Consider the following 23438-nt stretch of genomic DNA (forward strand, 5'->3'; position numbering starts at 1 on the left):
GCAGGGGACACGGGTTCGAGCCCTGGTCCGGGAAGATCCCACATGCCACGGAGCAACTAAGCCCGTGCACCACAACTACTGAGCCTGTGGTCTAGAGCCCGTGAGCCACAACTACTGAGCCTGTGTGCCATGCTCCACAACAAGAGAAACCACCGCAATGAGAAGCCCGTGCACCACAACGATGAGTAGCCCCGGCTCGCGGCAACTAGAGAAAGCCTGCGCCCAGCAACGAAGACCCAACGCAGCCAAAATTAAATAAATAAATTTATTTTAAAAAAACAAAAAACCAACAAAAATAGTACCTTAACTAAAAAACACTTTAAAACAAAAACAAACAAAAAACCCAAACATGTAGTAGAATATCAAAAGATTACTGCTAATCACAAAAAACAGACATCTCAAGTTAATGAATTTAGCGCTTTTCTATGTATGGGAAGATGCAAGAGTCTGGGCTCATTGAAATCATTCCATTGATCTGCACCTCAGCTATCTGGGGCCAGTGTCCTGCTTTTCTCCATCCCGAATCCCCTCCTCAGTGGCCTGATGGTGGGGCAATATTCCTTGTTTACTGGAATGGCTTGCAACTTTTTTTGTCTGCACATCACAATTCACTCACCCATTCTTATATGGATGTAAAGTTCTGTTGCTTTTGGTTTTTCAGAAGCACAATGAATGTTCAATATCTGTCTTTGTACATGTCTCCTGCACACCACAAGGGCTTCCCTGGGTGGACACGCAGGAGAGGAATTGCTGGGAATGATGAGCATGGTTATTTGGGGCATAAAATTCCAGGGTGACAGTTATTTTCCTCTCAGCCCTTTGGAGATACTATTCCATGGTCTTGGACTCGATTGTTGTGGATGAAAATTCTGCCTAAACTTCATTCCTCTTTATTCCTTTTTTGTGAGAGTGTCTGTATGGCAACTTGGTTTTTCTTTTCCCTTTGGTCGTTTTTAAGATTTTCTGTTCATCTTTGATGTTCTTCAGTTTCACCCAGTGTACCTCAGTGTGATAATGGTTTTTAATTTTTCCTCCTTTTTGGAGGAAAAAGCATAAGATACTTCATGCTTTCAGTTTGAGTACTCATGTATTTCTTCAATTCTGGAATATTTTTCAACCATCAGCTCTTTAAATGCTGCTTCTTTGCCATTGTGGCTCTTTTCTTATGATGGCCCACCTGCTGACATTTGTGACTTCCTCTTGTTTTATTCTCCATAGCGCTCAACTGTCCCTTCGTATTCATTTTTGATTTTTTTTCTGTTTTTTGGTTTTTCTCTCTTTGCTATGCTGATTTCAGGGTTAAGTGCTAGTATGTAATTCACTGATTTTCTTTTCTTTTTTTTAAGATTTTTTTGATGTGGACTATTTTTAGTCTTTATTGAATTTGCTACAATATTGCTACTTTTTAAAATGTTCTTTGGGTTTTTGGCCATGAGGCATGTGGGATCTTAGCTCCTGGACCAGGGATCGAACCTGCACCCTCTGCATTGGAAGGCGAAGTCTTAATCACTGGACTGCCAGGGAAGTCCCACTAATTTTCTTTTTAACTCTGTGAAATATAGACCTATCCCAAGAAATCCCAAGATTCCTGATTTTTTACCTAATGGTCCCAAATTCAAAAGATACAAAATGATACATAGCAAAGTGTTGCCTTATTTAACCCACTTCTGCCTTGTAGTTATCAGTTCTCCACCCTCCTTGCATCCATGGGACCATTTTCTTTTATTTTCTTTCAAAGATATGATATGCATGTACAAATATATATGTAAAATACATATACTTATGTACAAATATATGGGTGTATCTATCTCGCTCCATCTATCTGTCTATTCATCTCTTCACTTTGTTGAAAGTAAATGGTAGCTTGCTAGGAACCATGCTCTGCATCTTGCTTTTTTCACATAAAAATATATCTTGGTGACCATGATAGTGGTGGTGGTGATGAAAAAAGAAGAAACGTAAATAATAGCTTTGATTTTAGGGTAGTAACTTTTCTCTCTCAGTAAATGGTTTATGAAAGTTCCAAAGAATCTTTAATCTTTTAAAAATGTATTGTAAAATCTGCCAAGTATAATAAATTAATTCATATTAGGAAAAAATATATCTTGGAAGTTTTTCTGACTCACTTTGAGATGATCTTCCTCATTCTTTCATGTCTGCCTAGGATTTCATTGTACGAATGTGCACTGAACAGTTTACCCTGATGAGCATCTTTATATTGAAAACAGTGTTCAGTAAATAACCACATGCTGAAGTTATTCTGAGTGTACGAGTACATCTGCAAGAATGCACAGCCGGAGGAAGAACTGCTGGGTCAAAGTCTCTGTGTGTTTGTAATTTTGATAAATGTTGCCTTTGTCCTCTGCGGAGACTCTACCAGTTAAGTTTCCATTAGGAATTTATGAGATTTCCTCCTGTTCACCAACATGGTGTTTTATCAACCTTTTTATCTTTACCAGTTGAATACCTTTTAAAAAACTGTACCTCAGGATAGTTTCCTTTTGCATTCTGATGAGTGAGTTTGAGCTTTCTTTTTCCCACATGATTAAGACCCAAGTTCTCCTGGGTTCTGCTCTTTTTTGTTTTTGTTGTTTTGTTGACCTGTTTTTGCTTTGTTTCTTTTGCTTGGAAATTTATTTTTAAAATCATTATCATTCTTTCATTTATGTCTTTAAGTGTATTCTTATTTCTTTAAGTGTGTACTCATTTAAAAACCCTTTTCAAACAACTGGATTAAAAATAAAATCTGTCTGGAGATCATTCATTTCCTGATGAGTCACCATCTTTCCATGGCCTGTTTCCTCGGTGACCTAGGGTTTTGGATGGCAGACTTATTTTGAGTGGGGAGTTTCCTAGTTTCACTCCCATCTCTGATCTTCCGTGTTTATTGGCACCCCATGACTTCCAGACTTGTTAAATTTTTTCTATTTGTATTTTGTCTATTGTTGTTATAAATTTGGAATATGGAGGTACTTGAGACCACAACCCCAAATCTGATATTTTTCAGAAGATCCCAACATATTTTTAAAAGCAGTATTGTGATACAGACCTTTCAGCCTCCTACCTGCAACTGGGTGTCCTTTCTTCTATGAAAACAAATAAGGAAAACTTCATTTTTTTTAACATCTTTATTGGAGTATAATTGCTTTACAATGGTGTGTTAGTTTCTGCTTTATAACAAAGTGAATCAGTTATACATATACATATGTTCCCATATCTCATTTTAAATGGAATCAGAAAGCTCCTGAAGGGGGAGCTCTCATGAAGGTGCCGGGAGAAAAGAGGGAGGTAAGGATTGCTGTAACAAGGTCTGTTAGTGTAGAATTGTCTTGGTCTCAACTTCTTATCCACGATAATAAGAATGTTACTTTTCTTCTGGCACAAGGAGGGCATTCTTCAACATGGGAATTTCTTCTGTTTTTAAGGGAAGGAAGATCCCTCCCCACCCCAGTAACAATGCACTAACCACAACTTGCAGCCAACAAGAAACTGCCACAACCTGGAACTCTTGTTCTTTTCTAATGAACTTTTATTCAAAACAACCCTCCCCAATTTCCTCCCAAAACCTAATAAAAACTGATCTTCCCTTTGTCTCTTTGGACTTGCCTATGGTTCACCACAGTGTGGACAAAGAATGTCTCCTGCCATGTTAGTAAACAGGACATGTGGCCATCAAAAGCCATCAGTCACTGCAGTCTCACGGAATGTGCACCCTGAGGGGATCCAGAACGGAGAAAATCTGGACACTGGCCCTAGATAGCTGAGGTGCACATCAAAGGAATGATTTCAGGGAGCCCAGACTCTTGTATCCACCCATACATACAAAAGTGCTAAATATATTAACCTGAGATATCTGGTTTTCTTTAATTAACAGTAATCTTTCGATGTTCTGACTACCTGGTCTTTGCTGCAAAAACTCCTACATATTCTGCCTCCCGCCTTACCTTTTTTGGAGCAGTCCCTCAGAGCGATCTGAGAGGCTGTCTTCTCGGCTTAAGTCCTCAGCAAGTCCACTGAATAAAACATAAATTTCGACTTTTAGGTTGTGCCTTTTTTTTTTTTTTCCAGTCGACAATAACTTGTTTGTCCCAGATTGCAATTCCTCTGCTATTCCCAAATAAACTCAACCCTGCTTTTATAATTTGTCAATAATTTTATTTAAGATTACAGTTTCATTGGTTCAGAAGGAATTCTGATTGGCCATAATCTATATTAACATTTCTCTTCCCCAGCCCTTCTTGGCTGTGCCCTCTGAGACCCTTTCTTTGCAGGACTTTCCCAGCCCAGTTACTAACTGTTCCCAACTGAGCCAGGAGCAAGAGAAATATGCCATCCCTGTCAAAAGTTGGGGAGTGTTGCGGCTGGAAGTAAAAATTTGGGAGTCGTCTCATAAGGGGGGGCTGGAGGAGATTGCATAATCAGTGAGTATGGATAGCACACAGAGATAGATGTCCAAAGACTGAGGTCTATGGCACTCCAAAATATAGATGCCAGGAAGAAATGTAGGATCCAGAGATGAAGACTAGCTTGCAGAATTAGCTTGCGAGTTAGAGTGAAAACAGCAGAGTCCCAGGTCTTGGAAGGCAAGTAAAGAAGGTCTGCGGGACCACTTATCCAAGCAGTCTTAACTGTTAGTCTCCAGGTGCAACAGTTTCAAAGCTGTGAAAGTTATGGAAACTTCTGGTTCAGATGAATGATCCAAACATAGTTCTAAAAGCCAGTTCCTCCTGAAATCCTAAACATGATGCAAAGCCTTTGTCTTAGTCCACGAGGGAGCCCACAGACTGGGTGACTTATAAACAACAGGAATGTACTTCTCCCAGTTCTGGAGGCTGCAGCAGGTCTGGTGAGAACCTACTCCCGGTTCCCCGACGCCATCCTCTCACTAACCCTAATCCCTGGGCAAACAATGCTGTGACTTATGCAAAAGGAAGCCCTGTTATTCTTAGTGACAGTCTACATGCCTCTACTTGCAGTGGAACAAACATTTGACATTGAAAAACAAAGTCTTGATTACTTTCAAGACTGGGCCAGCTGAGGATCCTGAAAATATTATATGAGAGCTGGATAAACCTCAGTTAGGGTTAATTCCCGTCACAAGAGTTATCCTCTCGTTACCCAATTCGTACATCACCTGTCTTCTGCTAGATTTCTAGGGCTTTACTTGTGTAGCAGAAGCAGCACCTTGTTTAATTAAAGTTGCCAAACGACCACCTTTAAAGACATCTTGATTTTTCTTTTTTCTGTGAAAGAAAACCTTAGCTCCATACTACTGCCCGGGTGGTGGGAACCACAGGGTCTCCAGCGGCCAGTCCTCTCCATCATTCTCTCCGGATGACCACGTCGTGGTCCCTGCTGCGGCCTCTGGGCTCACGGAGCAGAGTGGGGAAGCACGACTCACAATAGAGACCGAATCCAGGTGGGACAAAGGTTCGCACTGAAGTCAAGCGTTGGGACTCTGAACACTGTTCCGAGGAAACACCGCCAAAGACTTTTTTTAAAAGGATCTCTCAATTTCCAAACCAGAAATACTGAAAAAATAAAGTGTGTGGAAGACGTTTACATGGTAATTTTATTACTGATACACAGTTGGCAGAAATGGCTGTGTGCTGAGTTTTGCCAGGTACTTATTTGTCCTTTTTTAAAGATAATTAATTAATTAATTAATTAGTTAATTAATTAATTATTTTTGGCTGCGTCGGGTTTTCGTTGCTGCGCATGGGCTTTCTCTAGTTGCAGCGTGGGCTTTCTCTAGTTGCAGAGAGCAAGGCTACTCTTCGTTGGGGTGCATGGGCTTCTAATTGCAGTGGCTTCTCTTGTTGTGGACCAGGGGCTCTAGGCATGGGGACGTCAGTAGTTGTGGCTCGCGGGCTCTAGCGCGCAGGCTCAGTAGTTGTGACGCACGGGCTTAGTTGCTCCGCGGCATGTGGGATCTTCCCGGACCAGGGCTGGAACCCGTGTCCCCTGCATTGGCAGATGGCTTCTTAACCACTGTGCCACCAGGGAAGCCCTGTCCTCTTTTTTTTAATGCATTAAATGAATGGGAGATTGACAAGAAAATCTCTGTCGAATTTCTTGGACGACTGGGAGGCGAGGGCGCACCAAAATTCTGAGGCCGGCCTCGCCCCCAGAACGCCCCATGGCTCGCCCCGCCAGCAGCGCGGCCTGGCCCAGCACCGAGGCAACGCCCCTGTCAGCAGCGCAGCCACGCCCCCGCCACGCCCTGAGGACTCGCCCGGCCAGCAGCGCGGCCACCCCCAGGCCAGCACCTAGGCCACGCACTGGCGCCGGGCAGTTGATAGTAGGAGCCCGCGCTCTGCCCCTGGAGCTGATTGGCCGGCTGCGGCCCCTCACACTGCCCCGATTGGCTGCCGCTGCTCCTGCTGCGACCGCCGGTTGGCCCAGGCCGTTGCCCCGGCGACGCGGGTTGCTGTGTTTCCGCGCCGCGCTGGGAGTTTGGGGTTGGTCCCAGCCGCCCGCTGGAACAGAGTGGCCTCGGACGCTGCAGGTGGCAATCACCCAGACCCTAGGCCTGCAGGTGAGCGGGGTCAGACGGCCAGTGGGGTCGGGGCAGGGAGGGGGCCACCCGTCACCCGGGATGGAGGAGCACCGCGCCGGGGGGGGGGGGTACCTCGGAACCTGCTGTCCCCTGCTGTCTACTCGGAGTGTGTGTGCCCCTGCTGTATACCCTGCCTAGACGTGTCCCTGCTGTATACCCGTGTGCATGTGCCCCTGATGTATACCCTGCCTGTCAGGTGGAGGAGGACAGACAGAGCAGGAACGGGGACCCGGCCTCTGCAGCTCAACCCCCGCGTCGGTTCCTGGTTCACCCGAGAACAGAGAACAGCCGGCCCAGCGTGTCTCCCGGCATGAGGAACACGAGCAAGGAGCTGCACGGCGCCACGAGCCGCTATGCTCCCTGCGGTGAGTGACCCGAGGAGAGGAAACCCGCGTTTGCTCTGCGGCTGGACTGGCTCAAACCAGCATCCTGCGTGTGTGTGTGGCGGGGGTGGCCGGGAGGGGACAGGACGACACGGGGTACCCTCAGAGAAAGCTGCACACTGCCCCTATGCCCCAGTGTGGAAGCAAGGCTTAAAGGGTAGCATGGGGGGGGGGGGGAAACTAGGCTTGTTAGTTTGTTTGTTTTTTCCCTTTATTCAACAAAAGAAAGTCAGGCTACCCACTGCTTTTGGAGCTCCTCAGTTTTTGGAGCGATAGCATCTCTGAAAATTTCTCTGTAACAGTAACCCTGTGTAAGTCTCACAGGGGTCTCCCTGTATGTTGGCTTGGGCACTTTCATTTTCAGCTGCATCCCCACGTATTTCATTGATCACCTATCTCTTGCTCCTAATTTAGACCCCAACCAGGGTAACTATGTCTCCTGCTTTAAGCAGTGGGACACAGGAAACAAGCCTCTGGTGGAGGTTCCTGCAGCAGTGGGCTTCTCACTGTGAAGCTGGCAGAAGGAAAGGAGGAAGACCTGGGTGCTGGAGTCTGATTTTCCCTTGGTTTTTACGCTGCCCCATCTCTAGAAGGGCTGGAGAAGGAGGGAGGAGAAGAGAGTCCCAGAGCTCTGCTGGGAAAGGCAGGGTGAGGGCTGGCAGGGGGGCTGCGGGCAGTGGGACCAAGCGTGGCCGTCTTCACAGTCTCAACGTGCTTCTTGCCTGGAGCTCTGCTGTGGCCACTATGGGTGGGTCCGTGGCTGTGCTGGGAATGGGGCAGGGGATGGGGGGCCTGGGTCCCCGTCTCCACGGTGGGCTCTCAGCCTGGGTCTGACGTCTCAGTGCCTTAGTGTGTGGCCTCCCCATGTGAGCAGCACAGAAGACGGCGACACTTGCCAGGTGCTCTGCTAAACACTGTCACACTGACACTGAACTTCAGAACCACCTGCCGAGGGGTCCTTAGCCCTGGTTTATAGGTGAGGAAGCCGAGGCTCAGAGTTTCAGGAGGCTGCCCTGTTCTCCAAGGCCGCAGCGGCCCAAAGGCAGGGCTCCGGAGCCCCGTGGGATGTGCCCTCAGACACCAGAGAGCTGTGGGGCTGAGTCACCTTGCGATCTCTCTGAGCCTGGCTCCTTATGGATAAAGCAAGCACGCGAGGGGGCAAGGGAGCTCGTAAAGAAATCTACACGGTAGTAAGTGATCTGGTGCCATACAACTACTGATCATGTTTGAGGACAAGACAATTCTCGTTCCTTTGACCCTGTGTGTGTGTGTGTGTGTGTGTGTGTGTGTGTGTGTGTGTGTGTGGTGACAGCTGGTTCACAGTGACTCGTGTGCTGGCTCTCTGAACAGGGCACACAGTGATAAACAGCCAACCAGGTTAGAGCTCAGTGCCCGCCCAAAGCTTTCGGTAATGAGAAGTAGAAGCTACTCTGTTCTCTGTGGATTAATTAGTAATCAAAACACAGAGAGGAAAAATCAAGCAAGAACTGAATGCCTTCCCTCTAAAAGAAAATATTTGAGCTGAATACAATCAGATAAGGTGGTCCTACCCATCCTCCTAGTTCTTAAATTAATTCTCTGTGAGCTTGGGCACACTTCTTTAAAGCTTTCCCGGGGGGGGGGTTCTCCTTTTCAAAACTATAGTGTTTCCACTATACTGTTCATCTAATTACTGTTCTTTAGATATTTAAAAGATTTCCCATGAACATTCATTTTTATGCAGTGAACTAGCTTTAGTTCCAAGTACAGATTGGGTGGCTAACTTTTAGCTTCAGAGGATGGTGGCTTCTTGTTCCTGGGATCCATGTGTGCTTGTGTAAAGGGATCTATTTAGCATCATTTTCCTGTGTTCCTACTGTACCAGTCAGGGTTCTCCATAGCCCAACAAGATGTGTGTGTGTGTGTGTGTGTGTGTGTGTGTGTGTGTAGAGAGAGAGAGAGAGAGGGAGGGAGATTGACTGGGAGACTGATTTATTTTAAGGAATTGGCTGACACAGTTGTGGAGCAGGCAGGTCCAAAATCTGTAGGCCAGAGACCCAGGGAAGGGCTGATGCTGCAGTCCTGAGTCCAAAGGCTGTCTGGGGGCTGAATTCCTTCCTCCTCAGGATACCTCAGTCTTTTCTCCTAAATCCTTGAACTGATGGCATAAGGCCCACCAACGTTAGGAGACTTATCTGCTTAATCAGAGTCTATTGATTTGACTGTTAATCTCCTCTAAAAAGCCCCTTCACAGTAACATGCCAGACTAAACATCTGGGAACTGTGGCCTAGCTAAGGCGATACATAAAATTACCCATCACACCTGCCAGGAGCCAGTCCTATGTTAGACCCTGAACGCCATGCTTCTTTTTTTTTTGGCCACGACACACAGCTTGTGGGATTTTAGTTCCCCGACCAGGGATCGAACCTGGGCCCTCATCAATGAGAGTTCAGAGTCCTAACCACTGGACTGCCAGGGAATTCCCTGAACGCCATGCATTTTTGACAGCTGGTTCCAGTAAGCTCTTAAATGCGAGAGTTACTTGTGCTATGATAGTGGCATCTTTCTTATTTCACACTCCTGGATTTTGTGTCCAAAGCTTTCAATCAGCGGTGATATTTGTTCTTATATTTGGACATGCGGTTAATCAGTTTCTGACGCAAAGTGTCACCAGAACACCAAGAGCCTGAGTGTCCCAGGGTCTTCCCTCTGTGGAGCCATAAGTGGGCCTGATCACTACAGGTCCCTGGGCTTCTGCCCACACCTCTCGCTCCTGGCAGGGACCCTCACAGGTGGTCACAAAGCAGCCTGCAGGGCTGTGTCTTGGGTGCCCACTGAGGGGGCCTCAGGGCTCTGACAAGGCCGGTTCAGCTCACCCCCCGTGGCCACTCTGGGTGGGGCAGGGGGTTCAGATGGATGGGGAAGGAGGGCAGGGAGCAAGCTGGCCTTCATTCACCACCCCCCTGTTTGTCCTCCCACCCTCCTCTTCATGGGACCCTGTCCCCTAGAAATCCCACACGTTTTATCTACACTCACCACGCTTCACCCTTGTGGGACCAGACTTGATGTTTCCACGGAAGCCACACGCAGCCCACCCCTGCCAATCTGTGGCCCGAGATGCTTCCCACAGCATAAGGATGCCCGGGACAAAGCCCCCCCCGCCCCGCCCCGTTCAGCCACCCTCCTGAGTGCTGCTCCCCTTTCCTGTCTGACGACTCGGAATGTCCCACTTTGGCCTCAAGCAAAAGGAAAGCGGGGTGGGGTTCAGATGACATTGTTTGCGGGTGAAGCCTCCCTGATGGCGGCACTCAGTCCTGCATTTCCTGCTCCTGTCAAATTAGCAAACCTGTTCAGTAAGGCTCTTACTTCTGTCTGTGTTTGTTTGTTTGTTTTTCCCATTGGAGTATAGTTGATCCACAATGTTGTGTTAGTTTCTGGTGTACAGCAAAGTGATTCACTTATACATATATATCTATTCTTTTTCATATTCTTTTCCATTATAGGTAGATATTGAGTAGTATTCCCTGTGCTATACAGTAGGTCCTTATAGATTATCTATTTTATATATAGTAATGTATGTATGTGAATCTCAGCCTCCTAATTTATCCTTCCCACCCACCTTTCCTCTTTGGTAACCATAAGTTTGTTTTCTATGTTTGTGAGTCTATTTCTATTTTGTAAATAAGCTCATTTGTATCATTTTTTTAGATTCCACATATAAGTGATATATGTGGTATTTGTCTTTCTCTGACTCTGACTTACTTCACTTAGTATGATCATCTCTAGGTCCATCCATGTTGCTGCAAATGGCATTATTTCATTCTTTTTTATGGCTGAGTAATATTCCATTGTATATATGTAGCACATCTTCTTTAGCCATTCATCTGTTGATGGACATTTAGGTTGCTTCCATGTCCTGGCTATTGTAAATAGTCCTGCTTATGAACATAGGGGTGCATGTATCTTTTTGAATTAGAGCTTTCATCTTTTCCAGATATATGCCCAAGAGTGGGATTGCAGGATCATATGGTAGCTCTATTTTAATTCTTTTAAGGAAACTCCATAGTGTTCTCCATAGTGGCTACACCAATATACATTCCCACCAACAGTGTAGGAGGGTTCCCTTTTCTCCACACCCTCTCCAGCATTTATTATTTTTAAAATTAATTAATTAATTAATTTTTGGCTGCGTTGGGTCTTTGTTGCTGTGTGTGGGCTTTCTCTAGTTGCAGTGAACAGAGGCTACTCTTTGTTGTGATATGCCGGCTTCTCATTGCAGTGACTTCTCTTGTTGCGGAGCACAGCTTCAGTAGTTGTGGCATGAGGGCTCAGTAGTTGTGGCTTGTGGGCTCTAGTGCACAGGCTCAATAGTTGTGGCACATGGGCTTAGTTGTGGGATCTTCCTGGACCAGGGCTCAAACCCGTGTCCCCTGCACTGGCAGGTGGATTCTTAACCACTGCACCACGAGGGCAGTCCCCAGCATTTATTATTTGTAGACTTTTTGATGATGGCTATTCTGACTGTTGTGAGGTGATACCTCATTGTAGTTTTGATTTGCATTTCTCTAATAAGTATTGATGTTGAGCATCTTTTCATTTGCCTATTGGCCACCTGTATGTCTTCTAAATGTTTATTAAACCTAAATGTTTATTTAGGTTTTCTGCCCATTTTTTGATTGGATTGTTAATTTTTTGTTATTGAGTTGTATGAGCTGTTTGTATATTTTGGACGTTAAGCCCTTGTACATCACATAGTTTGCAAATATTTTTTCCCAGTCCATAGGTTGTCTTTTCGTTTTGCTTAGATTTCCTTTTCTATGCAAAAGCTTATAAGTTTGATTAGGTCCCGCTTGTTTATTTTTGTTTTTATTTCTATTGCCTTGGGAGACTGACCTAAGAAAATGTTGCTACGATTTATGTCAGAGAATGTTTTGCCTATGTTCTCTTCTAGGAGTTTTATGGCGTCATGTCTTATATTTAAGTCTTTAAGCCACTGAGTTTATTTTTGTGTGTGAGAGAGGGAGTGTTCTAACTTCATTGATTTACATGCAGCTGTCCAACTTTCCCAACACCACTTGCTGAAGAGACTGTCTTTTCCTCATTGTATATTCTTGCCTCCTTTGTCACACATTAATTGACCCTAGGTGTGTGGGTTTATTTCTGGGCTCTTTATTCTGTTCCATTGATCTGTAGGTCTGTTTTTGTGCCAATACCACACTGTTTTGATTACTGTAGCTTTGTAGTTTTGTCTGAAGTCTGGAACAGTTATGTCTCCAGCTTTTTCTTTTTCCTCAGGATTGCTTTGGCAATTCTGGGTCTTTTGTGGTCCCATATAAATTTTAGGATTATTCGTTCTAGTTCTGTGAAAAATGTCATGGGTAATTTGATAGGCATCATGTTAAAGCTGTAGATTGCTTTGGGTAGTATGGCCATTTTAACAATACAGTAAGTCCCCTACATACAAACAAGTTCCATTCTGAGAGTGCATTCGTAAGTCCAATTTGTTCGTAAGTCCAACAAAGTTCGCCTACGTACCCAACTAACACAATCGGCTATATAGTACCGTACTGTAATAGGTTTATAATACTTTTCACACAAATAATACATAAAAAACAAACACAAAAAATAAAGAAAATATTTTAAATCATACAGTACAGTACCTTGAAAAGTACAGTACAACAGCTGGCATCCAGGGGCTGGCATCCAGTGAACAGACAAGAAGAGTTACTGACTGGAGGATGGAGAGGAGGTGGGAGATGGTAGAGCTGAAGGATCATCAGCAATAGGAGTTGGAGGGCAAGCTGCAGTTTCACTCATGCCTGATGTTGATGGCACAGGTTCTGGTTCCTTGCTGGAACCAGATGCATGTTCACATCTTTGAAAGTTTGCAACTTAAAGGTTCGTATGTAGGGGACTTACTGTAATAATTCTTCCAACCCAAGAGCATGGGATATCTTTCCATTTCTTTGAATCATCTTCAGTTTCCTTTATCAATGTTTTATAGTTCTCAGCATATAAGTCTTTTGCCTCCTTGGTCAGGTTTATTCCTAAGTTTTTTTTTTCTTTTTGATGCGATTTTAAAAGGAATTTTTCTTTTGTTTTTACTTTCCCTTTCTGATATTTCATTGTTAGTGTAAAGAAATGCAACAGATCTCTGTAATCTTGTATCCTGCTACCTGGTTGAATTCATTTATCAGTTCTAGTAGTTTTTGTGTGGAGTCTTTAGGGTTTTCTATATATAGTATCATGTCATCTGCATATAATGACAATTTTACCTCTTCCCTACCAATTTGAAAACTTTTTATTTCTTTTTCTTGTCTGATTGCTGTGGCTAGGACTTCTAATACTATGTTGAATAGAAGTGGTAAGAGTGGGTATCCTTGTCTTGTTCCAGATTTTAGTGGGAAGGCTTTCAGCTTTTTACCATTGAGTATTATGCTGGCTGTGGGTTTGTCATAAATAGCTTTTATTATGTTGAGATATGGTCCCTCTGTGCCCACTTTGGTAAGAGTTTTTATCATGATATCTCAGTGTTTTTAAGGTTCTAAGTTGATCAAATCTTGGCTAACATTTGGTCACATAGTCCAGAGACTTGCCCACGTTTTAAGTGATTTGGGATCTTTCAGGAATGTGTACTCCCGGAAATGCAGTCTAGTCCCAATTCATGGAGGACTGAAGGAGAAGAGAGAGAGAGAACTGCACATGTAGGGGATTTGGATACCTCACTGGGAGGCTAAAAACCCCAGGGAAGGGCTCTGCTCTCACTGCTTTGGGACAGAGGGGCAGCCAGTAGCAGAGAGGCCAGCAGGCCTCCTAGAAGGTGCTCGTCATCTGTTGGGTGCCGTGGCTGCTGCTTGTGGCCTTTAGGGACTGTTAACTACACGACTGGCAGGGTTATGCCTCAGGTAACAGGTGTTTACAAGAGGGCAGTTTCACCTGTGCTGGTGTCCCATGTTGATGTCCTCTGCTGGTGTCCTGGGAGGCTGAGATGCCCTCCCTGGTGTAGTTGTCTTCTGGGCAGTGGACCAAACCAGCCTGGATTCCGTAAGTAATGACCTGACCCTTGGCCTCCTCTTCCCTAGATTGGTATTACCACCTTCCTGTGAAGCGGTCTGAGAAAGCTATGGATGCCCCGCCAGTGTCCCAGATCCCAGGCCTCAGTGACCTGAGGGAAGCCCCCAATGGGCACACGCTCAGGGAACGAAGGTACTGGGTGAAGGAAACGGACTCAGAGTACGTGAAGCTAGCGAAGCAAGGCGGCCAGCCCGGTGAGCACCGCAGGCTTGTGCTTTGTGGCGGGAGTGACATGGTTGTCTGGTCATTGTGTCTTCCCTGTAAAAATATGTGAAGTGTATGAGCTTTGCCCAAGGCCGTAGGAAGTCCAGGTCAATGGATACAGTTCAGGGTGCAGACTCTTCAGGGGCGTGCTGACGTTTATGGGAAAGACCCACTAGGCTGTGAGTTCACCGAATTGGGATTTTCCTTCCGAGTGACACCCCTGTGGTGACTCCCGTGCCCACCTCCCTGTCTAACTGCAGTCTCTGTCTCTGCACTGCAGTCGCCCAGCTCAGGGCCACCCCTTCCCCAGTCGCCTGTGAAGCATCTTTGTTCCTGTTGCTCTGTCTCATCGTCCCTCATCCTGTGTATTAATATCTTCTTGATAATGGAGGCCAGGGATGAGTGTCCATGGTGATGCTAACGAACATCACACTTTTAACCATGATGTAAGTGAGAAAGGCCTGCTCAGTTGTGCTAATTAAAGTTGCTGGTCAAGCTAGGAGTCACATCTATCTAGCACGCCTTCTGGCTGGCCTTCGTGGTGAACGAGCCTGAGAAACGCTGACCCTTCTCTCTCTCTTTCTGACCCCTGTTCCTGCTGTGGAGATTGTCACGGGGAGAGTGGGCAACATGGCAGAGGGCAGCACCTGGCTTTAATGGTCAAATGCCTGGAACAGACCATGTGATTCACTGCGTGTAAAGCATAGAAAGTGTGCCACCTCCCCACTCCCCAGCCACCAGTTAAAAGGACATTAGTGGGAAAGCTGGCAGAATCTGAACAAGATCTGTAAACTGGCTAAAAGGATTGCATCACACTAATTTCCTGATTTTGATCACTACACTGTGATTATGTCATAACTGTCTCTGGAAGCCTCCCAAACGGTCCCCCAAACAGCAATGACAGTGACAATACTAACGGGGGGTGGGGTGGGGTGGGAGACAGAGAGAGAGAGAGCAATAAAGCAAATGGGAAACAAATCGCAGCATTTGAGGAATCTGGGTGAAGGGTTTAGGGGAATTCATACCATTTTTTGGACCTTTTGTCTAAGTCTGAAATATTTAAAAATGAAAAGTTCAAAAAATAAAAAAGTTAAACATGTCTTGCTAATAGTAAGAACAGTCGATGCTGGCCATCGCTCCTGCTTCCCCGCCTGACTGACCCCTGCCTGGGAAGAGCCTTCAAGCCGGGGGAGGGGGACGAAGACGTGGCAGCAAGTGGGGGGGGTCAGGAGCTGGAGCCCGAGCGAGTCTCTGACCCTCTCAGCCTGGCTCCAAGGGGGACACCGGTTAATACTCCCCCTGCCCCCAGGATTTACAGGGGCCTGTGTCCCACTTCCCACCGGAAACCTGGAGGGGGCGGCTCACCCCAGAACTGCCGTGTGGGGGGTGGAGAACAGACTGTCCTGGGCAGAGAGAGGAGCCAGGGCGCAGCCCCCCGGGGGGCCCGAGGAGTTTTGTCCCCGCAGATACCGCCCTGGAGCAAGGACCCCTCCCCCTCCCCCCAGAGACAGGGAGGAGGTGGCCGGCGGCGGGGCAGGGGTGCAGGAGGGATGTCCTCTGGGCACCAGGCAGCAAGAGCACTGGCGGGTGAGGACCGGGGACACCCTGGCGTGCTGCCCCCCGGCCCAGTGGAGCCCAGGAGGAGAGCCGGTCCCCTCGTCGCTGCGACCTGCCCGCTGGTAATGCGCAGGCCGCTCACAGCCGTGTCTTTTTGGCCTCGAGATCTGTTGAAGCACTTTGCCCCCGGCACCACGAAGGGCTCCCCCGTGGCCTACTCCTTGCCAGACTGGTACGTCCACCACAGCCAGCCGCCGACGGCCGACCGGAGGCAGTGAGTATCCTGACCCCCGCGTTGCGGCCCCGCCCAGGCCTGTGTCCCCAGCCTCTGACCTCCGCGCCCGGCCTCTCTGCCCGCTGCCTCCTTGCAGCCCACTGTCTCCGGGAGACTGGGCGCCCTCTTCTGTCCCGTCCTTGCTGGGGGTCCGCTGGTTGCCCAGCTTCTCCCCAGCGCTGCATCCCGGAGGGCCCCTCCCTCTCCCCTCCCCTCCCCTCCCTCTCCCCCTCCCCCTCTGCTAAGGGCCTAGACTTTATTCCTAGCAGAACGAGGAGCCGAGAAAATGAGGGGGGTGGGGTGGGCGGGGACTGGAGAAGGTCAGAGCTGGGTGCTGGGGTCGGGGAGGGGGGGAGAGGGAAGGAGGGAGGCAGGGAGGGGAGGTCAGGAGGTGGCCCTAAGCCGCGGGCCGGGGCTCCTCTGTCCGTTTCTGCAGCGTCCCCGCTGTGTCCATACCGGATTACATGGTTTATGAAGGGTCTAACCCCGATCACGCCAGTGGCAACTACGAGTCCAGAAGGGGGCCCTTCGACTTTGACATGAAGTCCGTTTGGCAAAGAGAGGCCGAGGAACTGGAAAAGGAGAAAAAAAAGGTGACTGGAGCCCCAATAGATGGCATGGCTTTGCTTGCCGCCGGGAGCACGCCCCGCGATGTGCTTGTCGGCAGGGTGTGTCTCGTGGCCCCGGGGTCTGCATTTTAAGTTCGATCTGCTCAAAGGCCAGAGGCCACGGGAAATTAGCTTCCTTCTGCTCCTTATGAATTCGACCCTCGAGGTAAGATTGCCTTTTACTGAGTGAGTTTTAACGAGCTGACACTCATCTTGGGGAAAGTTGGCCGTCACTTCTCATCTGCCCGGATGGAAAGGACATTATCCAGTTTATGAACAAGCCCATTCTGTTTAAGGGTTTAAGTTAAAATTCCCCGGAATACTCTGTACGGGCAAGAAGGGAAGAGGAGACGCTGCTTCTCTTCTGTACAAACCCTGGGTATTTGTATTTGACCTTGAAGGAGCACCGACAGCAGGGCAACACACTTTCAAGGCATTTCTGTTTCAAAGGCACCCTGTGAAGGCCATCTCTGGTCAGTGGCTTCCTGGTGGCGGTGTCTTGGTTCACGGGGCCGGCGTGGCTCCTGGGACGTGGGGGTCTGTGGGTGAACTGGAGACGTTCACGGTAAAACCGGCAGCGGGTCCTGACGATGAGCAAGCCTGGCTGCCCTTCCCCCGCACGGCAGGGGAGCGGCCTTGCTGGCTGGCAGGTTCCTTGCCTGACCCCAGCCCGCTTCGCAGTGTCTGCTTGGAAGAGAAACCCTGGAAGTTTATTCCGGGGCTCGGAGAGTTGAGCACTGCGCACAGTGTCAGCTGCGTGCAGCAGGCCGGCTGTCTGCCCTCAAGACACCCTGTCCCAGCCCTGAGCCTGGCTCTGGGGGGTGGCATGTTCAGTGAACGGGCTGCTCCTGGCGACCCTTCCCAGCAATACATAGAGGCTTCGGATGCTAACCAGGGTCACGGTGCCCATGCCCTATAAAAGGCTGGACGCTGTACTGTCGCCAAACCATTGACAGGGCCATGCAGCGGCTGAGAAAGTGCAGGGAGCAAACCCTTCTAAGTCAGGGTTTCGTGTGTCTCTCTGTACAGGTGAGGCTACCAGCCATCAAGTCCAAGTATCCGAGCAAAGCCGGGACCCCGCTTGGCCCCAAAGACCCTGCAGGAAGCAAACTGTCCTTTCCCCCCATGTAAGTGCACGGGCTGCGCCAGCGTGGTCTGGATTCGGTTTGGGTTTGGTCTTTGGTCCAAGTGACAACAGTGACAACCATGGCTCCAATACACGATGCTGATGCCAGCCTAACAGTATTCGCTTCCCAGCAGCAGGTTGTGGTGATGTGACTTCAATGGCACAACTTCCCACGCCCTGGCCCTGTCTACTGGCCTCCTCTTCCATTTTCCCTTCCCTCCGGATGCCACCCCCCCGGGCCCCTGTGGACCCCATCCTCCCCCCGCGAGCGCTGAGCTGAGCTCTCTCCTCTGTCAGCCTGTGTCACCCGAGCTCGCCCTATAAACTTGGGGCCACATGTATATGCTGCTCAGTCCTGACATTTTCTGTCCCCGAGGCCTGGACCCTGGTGTCTGCGCCTAGTGAGCCCTTGGCTCTGCATTCAGCTGGAACATCTGTCAGGCGCCCTGACACTTCATTACTCGCCCAGCTGGGGAGGGGGTCCCTGAGGCCTTCTGTTTCTCTTCCCTTCCCCAGAATCCCACTGTAGTGCTAGAATTAATGCCGTTAATTGTCTGACTAATTCTTACAATTGCTTCTCCTCTAGTGGGGCTGGGGGAGGAGCAATAAATCAGTTACATTATGTGTGACAAATGCCATGAAAGCACCGCACTCAGACTGCTAGGGCAAAAAAATTACATCTATCTATTGTCCATCTATCTATCTATCTATGTATCTATATCTGTATACACCTATGTCTTTCTATCTATATCCATCTATATTTCTATATCTACCTATCTCTCTATCTATACATACATATATATATATATAGAGAGAGAGAGAGAGAGAGGGAGAGAGAGAGAGAGAGAGAGAGAGAGAGAGAGAGAGCCCGCCAGAGCCATTAGGAAGACCCTTGACAACAGAGTGATTTACAAGTAAGAAACCCGAGGCTTTCGGAGGGCACAGGTGATATGCGTCACCTGTTTTACGTCCAATCTCCCCACCTCCCCTAATGGAGGTTATGATAAGGTCTGCAAAGATGTAAGTGACAGAAGACAGAGGTGTGTAAAGAAGCAGCAGATAATCTTTAAGGTGAACAGGGAAGAACTAATTAAGAAAGTAACAATTTGTTTGAAAGTGGTAGAGTCTGAGTCACTCATCCCTCCCCAGGGAAGGGGCGGTTCTTTCAGAAGAAGGCATCCCTGGGAAATGCTGGAATTCTTCTTCTTCTCATTGGCTGTTCTGAAGAAAGGTTTTGGAAACTGAACTAAGTATGCGCTCACTGTGTACAAGGATGCTTGGAGGTTACTTCCTTATGCTTAAAAGTGGAGAGAGATTGAGAAAGAGAGAAGAGGGAGAGAGGGAGAAGCATCTCTGTTGTGTCTTCAGGGACAGTAACGCATCTAATTTACCATCAGTATGTTCGCTGAGAACGCTTCTGGATTATCCTTCACCTTTGTACTTAAGTACTTAATTTTTCTCTTTTTGAGGCCTGGTCAAAAAACCAGTTCACCCACAAACTTTTCCAAACTTATTAGCAATGGATATAAGGCTGAGTGGTTACAGCAGCGAGCAGACCCAGACAAGAGGACCCCGCAGACATCCAGGGCCTCTGCTTCGTCTCCATCCCAGTCTCCGCGGGGCGCCTTGCTGCCCCCAGACCCAGAGGCTCCGGAAGACGCCAAGGAAGGCCCAGGTGAAGTGCACGGCCCCTGAGACCCCTTGTCTCATTACCTGTATCATAATGAGTGATCTAAAAACCGCATAAAAAACCTACAGAGATATTGAGGTTACAGATACACATGAGGATAATATATATTGTGCTTCTTTCCTCTTTATTCAGATGAATAGCAAAAGTCATTATTTCTGTGGCTTTACATTTTCTTTTAGTTGTCAAAAATTCTGATGCTTTATGTGTTGTACCACACACATAATATCAGTTTTAGCCTCCTGGGTCCAAAAGATTCTGACCCCTGCAATGCTTGGTCCTCTCTGAGGCAGCTTCAGATAAAGCCCCAGTTCTTGAAAAGAACTCGCAGTTCAATCTTGAATTTGTTCCATTATCAACATTTCTTAAACTTTGTCATTAAACTTTGAATAGCTTAGACATTTCCCTGAAATTAGCTGTTCAAAAAACTTTATTAGTTTGATTTTTAACAATCACTGTCACAGGGACAATTAGTCTTATTTTGGGCGACGTCCATCTTAAGGTCTATCGAGTATGATGTTTAGTTTCTGTAGCTCTAGAACCTATTGACCATTTGCCTTTAGGAAACTTACTTTCACTCTGAGGCTTCATTTCTCTGATTAAGGAGGAAGGAGCTGTGTTGTGTCTCTTCAAGCATCTCAAGTGTTTTATGTGATCTTTTGTAAACATGAGCTCTGCCTGTCTTCCAGGCCGGTGGGCACCACGCTGGCCTGGCCAGTGTCTTAATGATACCCTCTCTCCACTGTCACCATGATGCCATTTTAAGTCATACAAACTTTTACTAATTTTTAAGGAATTATTGAGAGTAATTCTTTTAAAATTAGCCTCTTTTATTAAATTGAACAACTAATGCACTTGCCCTTTATTACAGAGTCTTCTTCTCCAAGTGAGTATTTATAGAGAAACTGACCTGCATCCAAGTATAAAAAGTGTCTCAGACACAAAAACAATTGATGGACATAGTTCTTCAATCTGAAGATGATGCATCTCAGAAGCCTCTGAGGTCCCTCTCCAAACCACCCGTGTTCTAACTACAAAAGCTGGTGACATCTATACCTTTAAAAAGTCAGAGTTCTAGGACTTCCCTGGCGGTCCAGTGATTAAGACTCTGTGCTTCCATTGCAGGGGGCACGAGTTCCATCCCTGGTCGAGGAACTAAGATCCTGCATGCTGTGCAGAGGGGCCAAAAAAAAAAAAAGTCAGACTTCTAGAAACACAGTTTGGGGACAGCAAAAGAAGGACCACTTACATTATTACAACAGAATTATTCTTTTATGCATATCACACAAGATAAAGCATATTTCAGTTTACTTCAGAGGCATACATTTTATTAGACACTACATGAGAAATGTGGGTTTAAATAATGGTAAAGAAGTGAAAGGCCAGGAGAGGCCTCTAATTTAAATACAGATGCCCCTATATACACTAGTAAACGTAAAATAGATAGCTATCGGGAAGCAGCCGCATAGCACAGGGAGATCAGCTCAGTGCTTTGTGACCACCTAGAGGGGTGGGATAGGGAGGGGGGGTGGGATAGGGAGGGAGGGTGGGATAGGGAGGGAGGGTGGGAGGGAGGGAGATGCAAGAGGGAGGAGATATGGGGACATATGTATATGTATAACTGATTCAGTTTGTTATAAAGCAGAAACTGACACACGATTGTAAAGAAATTATACTCCAATAAAGATGTTAATAAATAAATACATACATACATACATACGTACATACATACATACATACAGATGCCCCAGGCACAGAGGCCCACCTGCACAGGGTCTCTGAGGGTTTTTAGTATTGTTTTTCTGCATGGTCTTAAATAGAATTTTCCTCACCACCACCAAAATATCTGATCTGGTCAAGGAACTGTCGTTGGACATTAAGGTGATACACTTTCTACTGGGAAATAAATCATTGCAGTGCTATATAATCCACATGTTTAAATTAGCAGCAAGACCCTCTTAATCTCAGAGGAAATTTTTGACAGTTCAGAATTAGTGGAAGACCAAGTAGGCTTGGTAAAGCCCCTGTAACCGGGAAGAATCACCGCTTGGCTGAGCAGACCTGCCTCTGCGCATTTTCTGGGTCGCCGAGGCGTCACTGCCCGGGTGTCGCCCCGCCCCCCCCAGAACTTCAGATCCGGCCAGGCGGCGTGCTGGGGCTGCCCTCGGCTACTCGCTGCCCTCTGTCTCCTGTGCCTCCTCCTCCTGTCCATCCTGGCTTTTAACGTGATGAACAGCAATCGCCCACCCGGAGCTTGCCTTTTCCTTACACGGAACCCCGCCCCGAGCCGGCCGCTGCAACTGTCTGGACCTCATCAAGGCTTCTTTAGTGTGTTTTCCCTCCACTTGTCACAGGATTATCATTTTTCCCTGCAATTTTTGCAGCCGCTCGAGGTGTTTCTGACACGCCAGATAGCTAGCTGGCCTTTAGATGAGTGGCACCGTTGACGCAGGTGCGCAGGGTGCGGTGTCGGGGTGCACGGTGGCGGCCGGGCAGCATCCCCTGGGGCCGCAACAGCCTGGTGGAGCTGAGCCGCCCCCCTGCCCAGGCCGCGCCCCGCTGAGCGTTCAGCTCCGCCCTCCTGTGTCCGCAGAACCTTCTCGGCACGTGCAGGCTTGGCTCAGCGATCACCAGCCGCCTGCAAGTTGGAGGCTGATGTTTCCGACGTGTGATTTGTGGCTGCGGGTAGGACGGTGCACTAGATTTTTATGTAGACTTCAGTAATAATCCGTATAAATAGGTGCAGAGGTACACGTTTTCTTTTAGTTAAAATTAATAGGTTCAATTTTCAAATTTATAAAACGCGCCATCTTTTGTCTCTTTTCCCTTAAAGTCTTATCTTTACTTTGCATTGCAGGTCCAGTAGCACCTCCATCCGCCTCAGCGCCCGCGGAGCGCAGATAAACCCCGCTGTGATGTGCAGCTAGGACCTATGTAACAGCTATAGTTACAAGGCTCCTGTTACAGTTTATTAACATAGACTCTCACGAAATGATCCATCTTAGAACAGATTTGACGTCGCTGCTGCGTAGATGGGTCCAGTGTTGGGTTTTGTTTCTTGCATCCCTCTGGGACGCCAGGCGCGTGGCCTTTGCGCCGCTGCGCCTCGCTGGCCTGGGAAGTCCCAGGGTCTCGGAACCGGCCGCTTCCTTCCCACCCTCGGCCGACGTCACCACCTGCCGTGTGAGCCTCTACTGGCACCACTTCTGTTGAAATCGACGGTTTAGACTCTTGACTGGAAATGACTCACCCAAAAGCTTTTTCACTATTTGGTCCTGTAATCTTTGTAGGAATAATTTTTCTGTTACAAAAAAGTATTTAATTCCAGAATATTGTGATATAGTTTATATTAAGAAACAGATTAATTTATTATGCCTTGAAATTTTAAACATTTAGTATGAAAACATTGTAGGATTTGCTAGTTTTAAATGTTTGAAAATATTTTTGGCATAAACTGAAATCCATAATAGTGAACATTTATTATTTTGTATAAGTAAAAATATGTTTAATTTAAATATTTAATTTAGTAGTCTTAACAAAAATGTTTTACTGCTCAGACAATTCTCTCAGTTTATAAATTTCATTACTATTTATATGTAAGTAATTAGCATAAAAATGTAGTTTTATATTTTGTACATTTAATTCACTCATAAAATAATAACATTCTGCTGGAAGATTTTCAGAGAGCCAAGTAAGTTCAGAGATGTTTTAGCTTCTTTCCCAGAATAAACTTATCATGCATTTGCTCACCTAAAATCTAAACGTTTTCAATTAATTATTTAAACGATATACTGAATTGAACGCATGGATGCGTGTGGTTGGGTAACTACACAGCTCAGAGGACGTGAGTGGCGCGTGCGGTGAAGGGAAAGAGTCCGCTCTAGAGGAAGGTGCCGACTGTCCCTGGTTTCTCCCCTCCCCCTTCCTTCCTCCACTTCAATCCCTACCTCATTCTCAACCCGCCCCCCCCAAGAAGAAAACATCAG

At 47.1% G+C, this 23438-nt stretch overlaps 1 protein-coding gene across 2 annotated transcripts; it reads left to right on the plus strand.

Annotated features, from left to right (window-relative positions):
• Nucleotides 1-6453: 6453 nt before the first annotated feature.
• Nucleotides 6454-22698, plus strand: C8H7orf57 (chromosome 8 C7orf57 homolog). Of its 2 annotated transcripts, XM_061197518.1 has the most exons (9): nt 6454-6538; nt 6756-6924; nt 14005-14190; nt 15923-16031; nt 16468-16624; nt 17669-17766; nt 19235-19440; nt 20324-20338; nt 22310-22698. In XM_061197518.1, exons 2-9 carry the CDS (start codon nt 6870-6872, stop codon nt 22354-22356), a joined length of 873 nt encoding a protein of 290 aa, XP_061053501.1. In that variant the 5' UTR covers nt 6454-6538; nt 6756-6869; the 3' UTR covers nt 22357-22698. The 2 variants fall into 2 exon arrangements, with proteins under 2 accessions (XP_061053501.1, XP_061053502.1); XM_061197519.1 differs by lacking the exon at nt 6454-6538 and having other exon boundaries at nt 6759-6924; nt 19283-19440.
• Nucleotides 22699-23438: the final 740 nt, after the last annotated feature.

The sequence above is a fragment of the Eubalaena glacialis genome, chromosome 8, assembly GCF_028564815.1.
Source record: "Eubalaena glacialis isolate mEubGla1 chromosome 8, mEubGla1.1.hap2.+ XY, whole genome shotgun sequence".
In the NCBI taxonomy this organism is placed as follows: Eukaryota; Metazoa; Chordata; class Mammalia; order Artiodactyla; family Balaenidae; genus Eubalaena; species Eubalaena glacialis.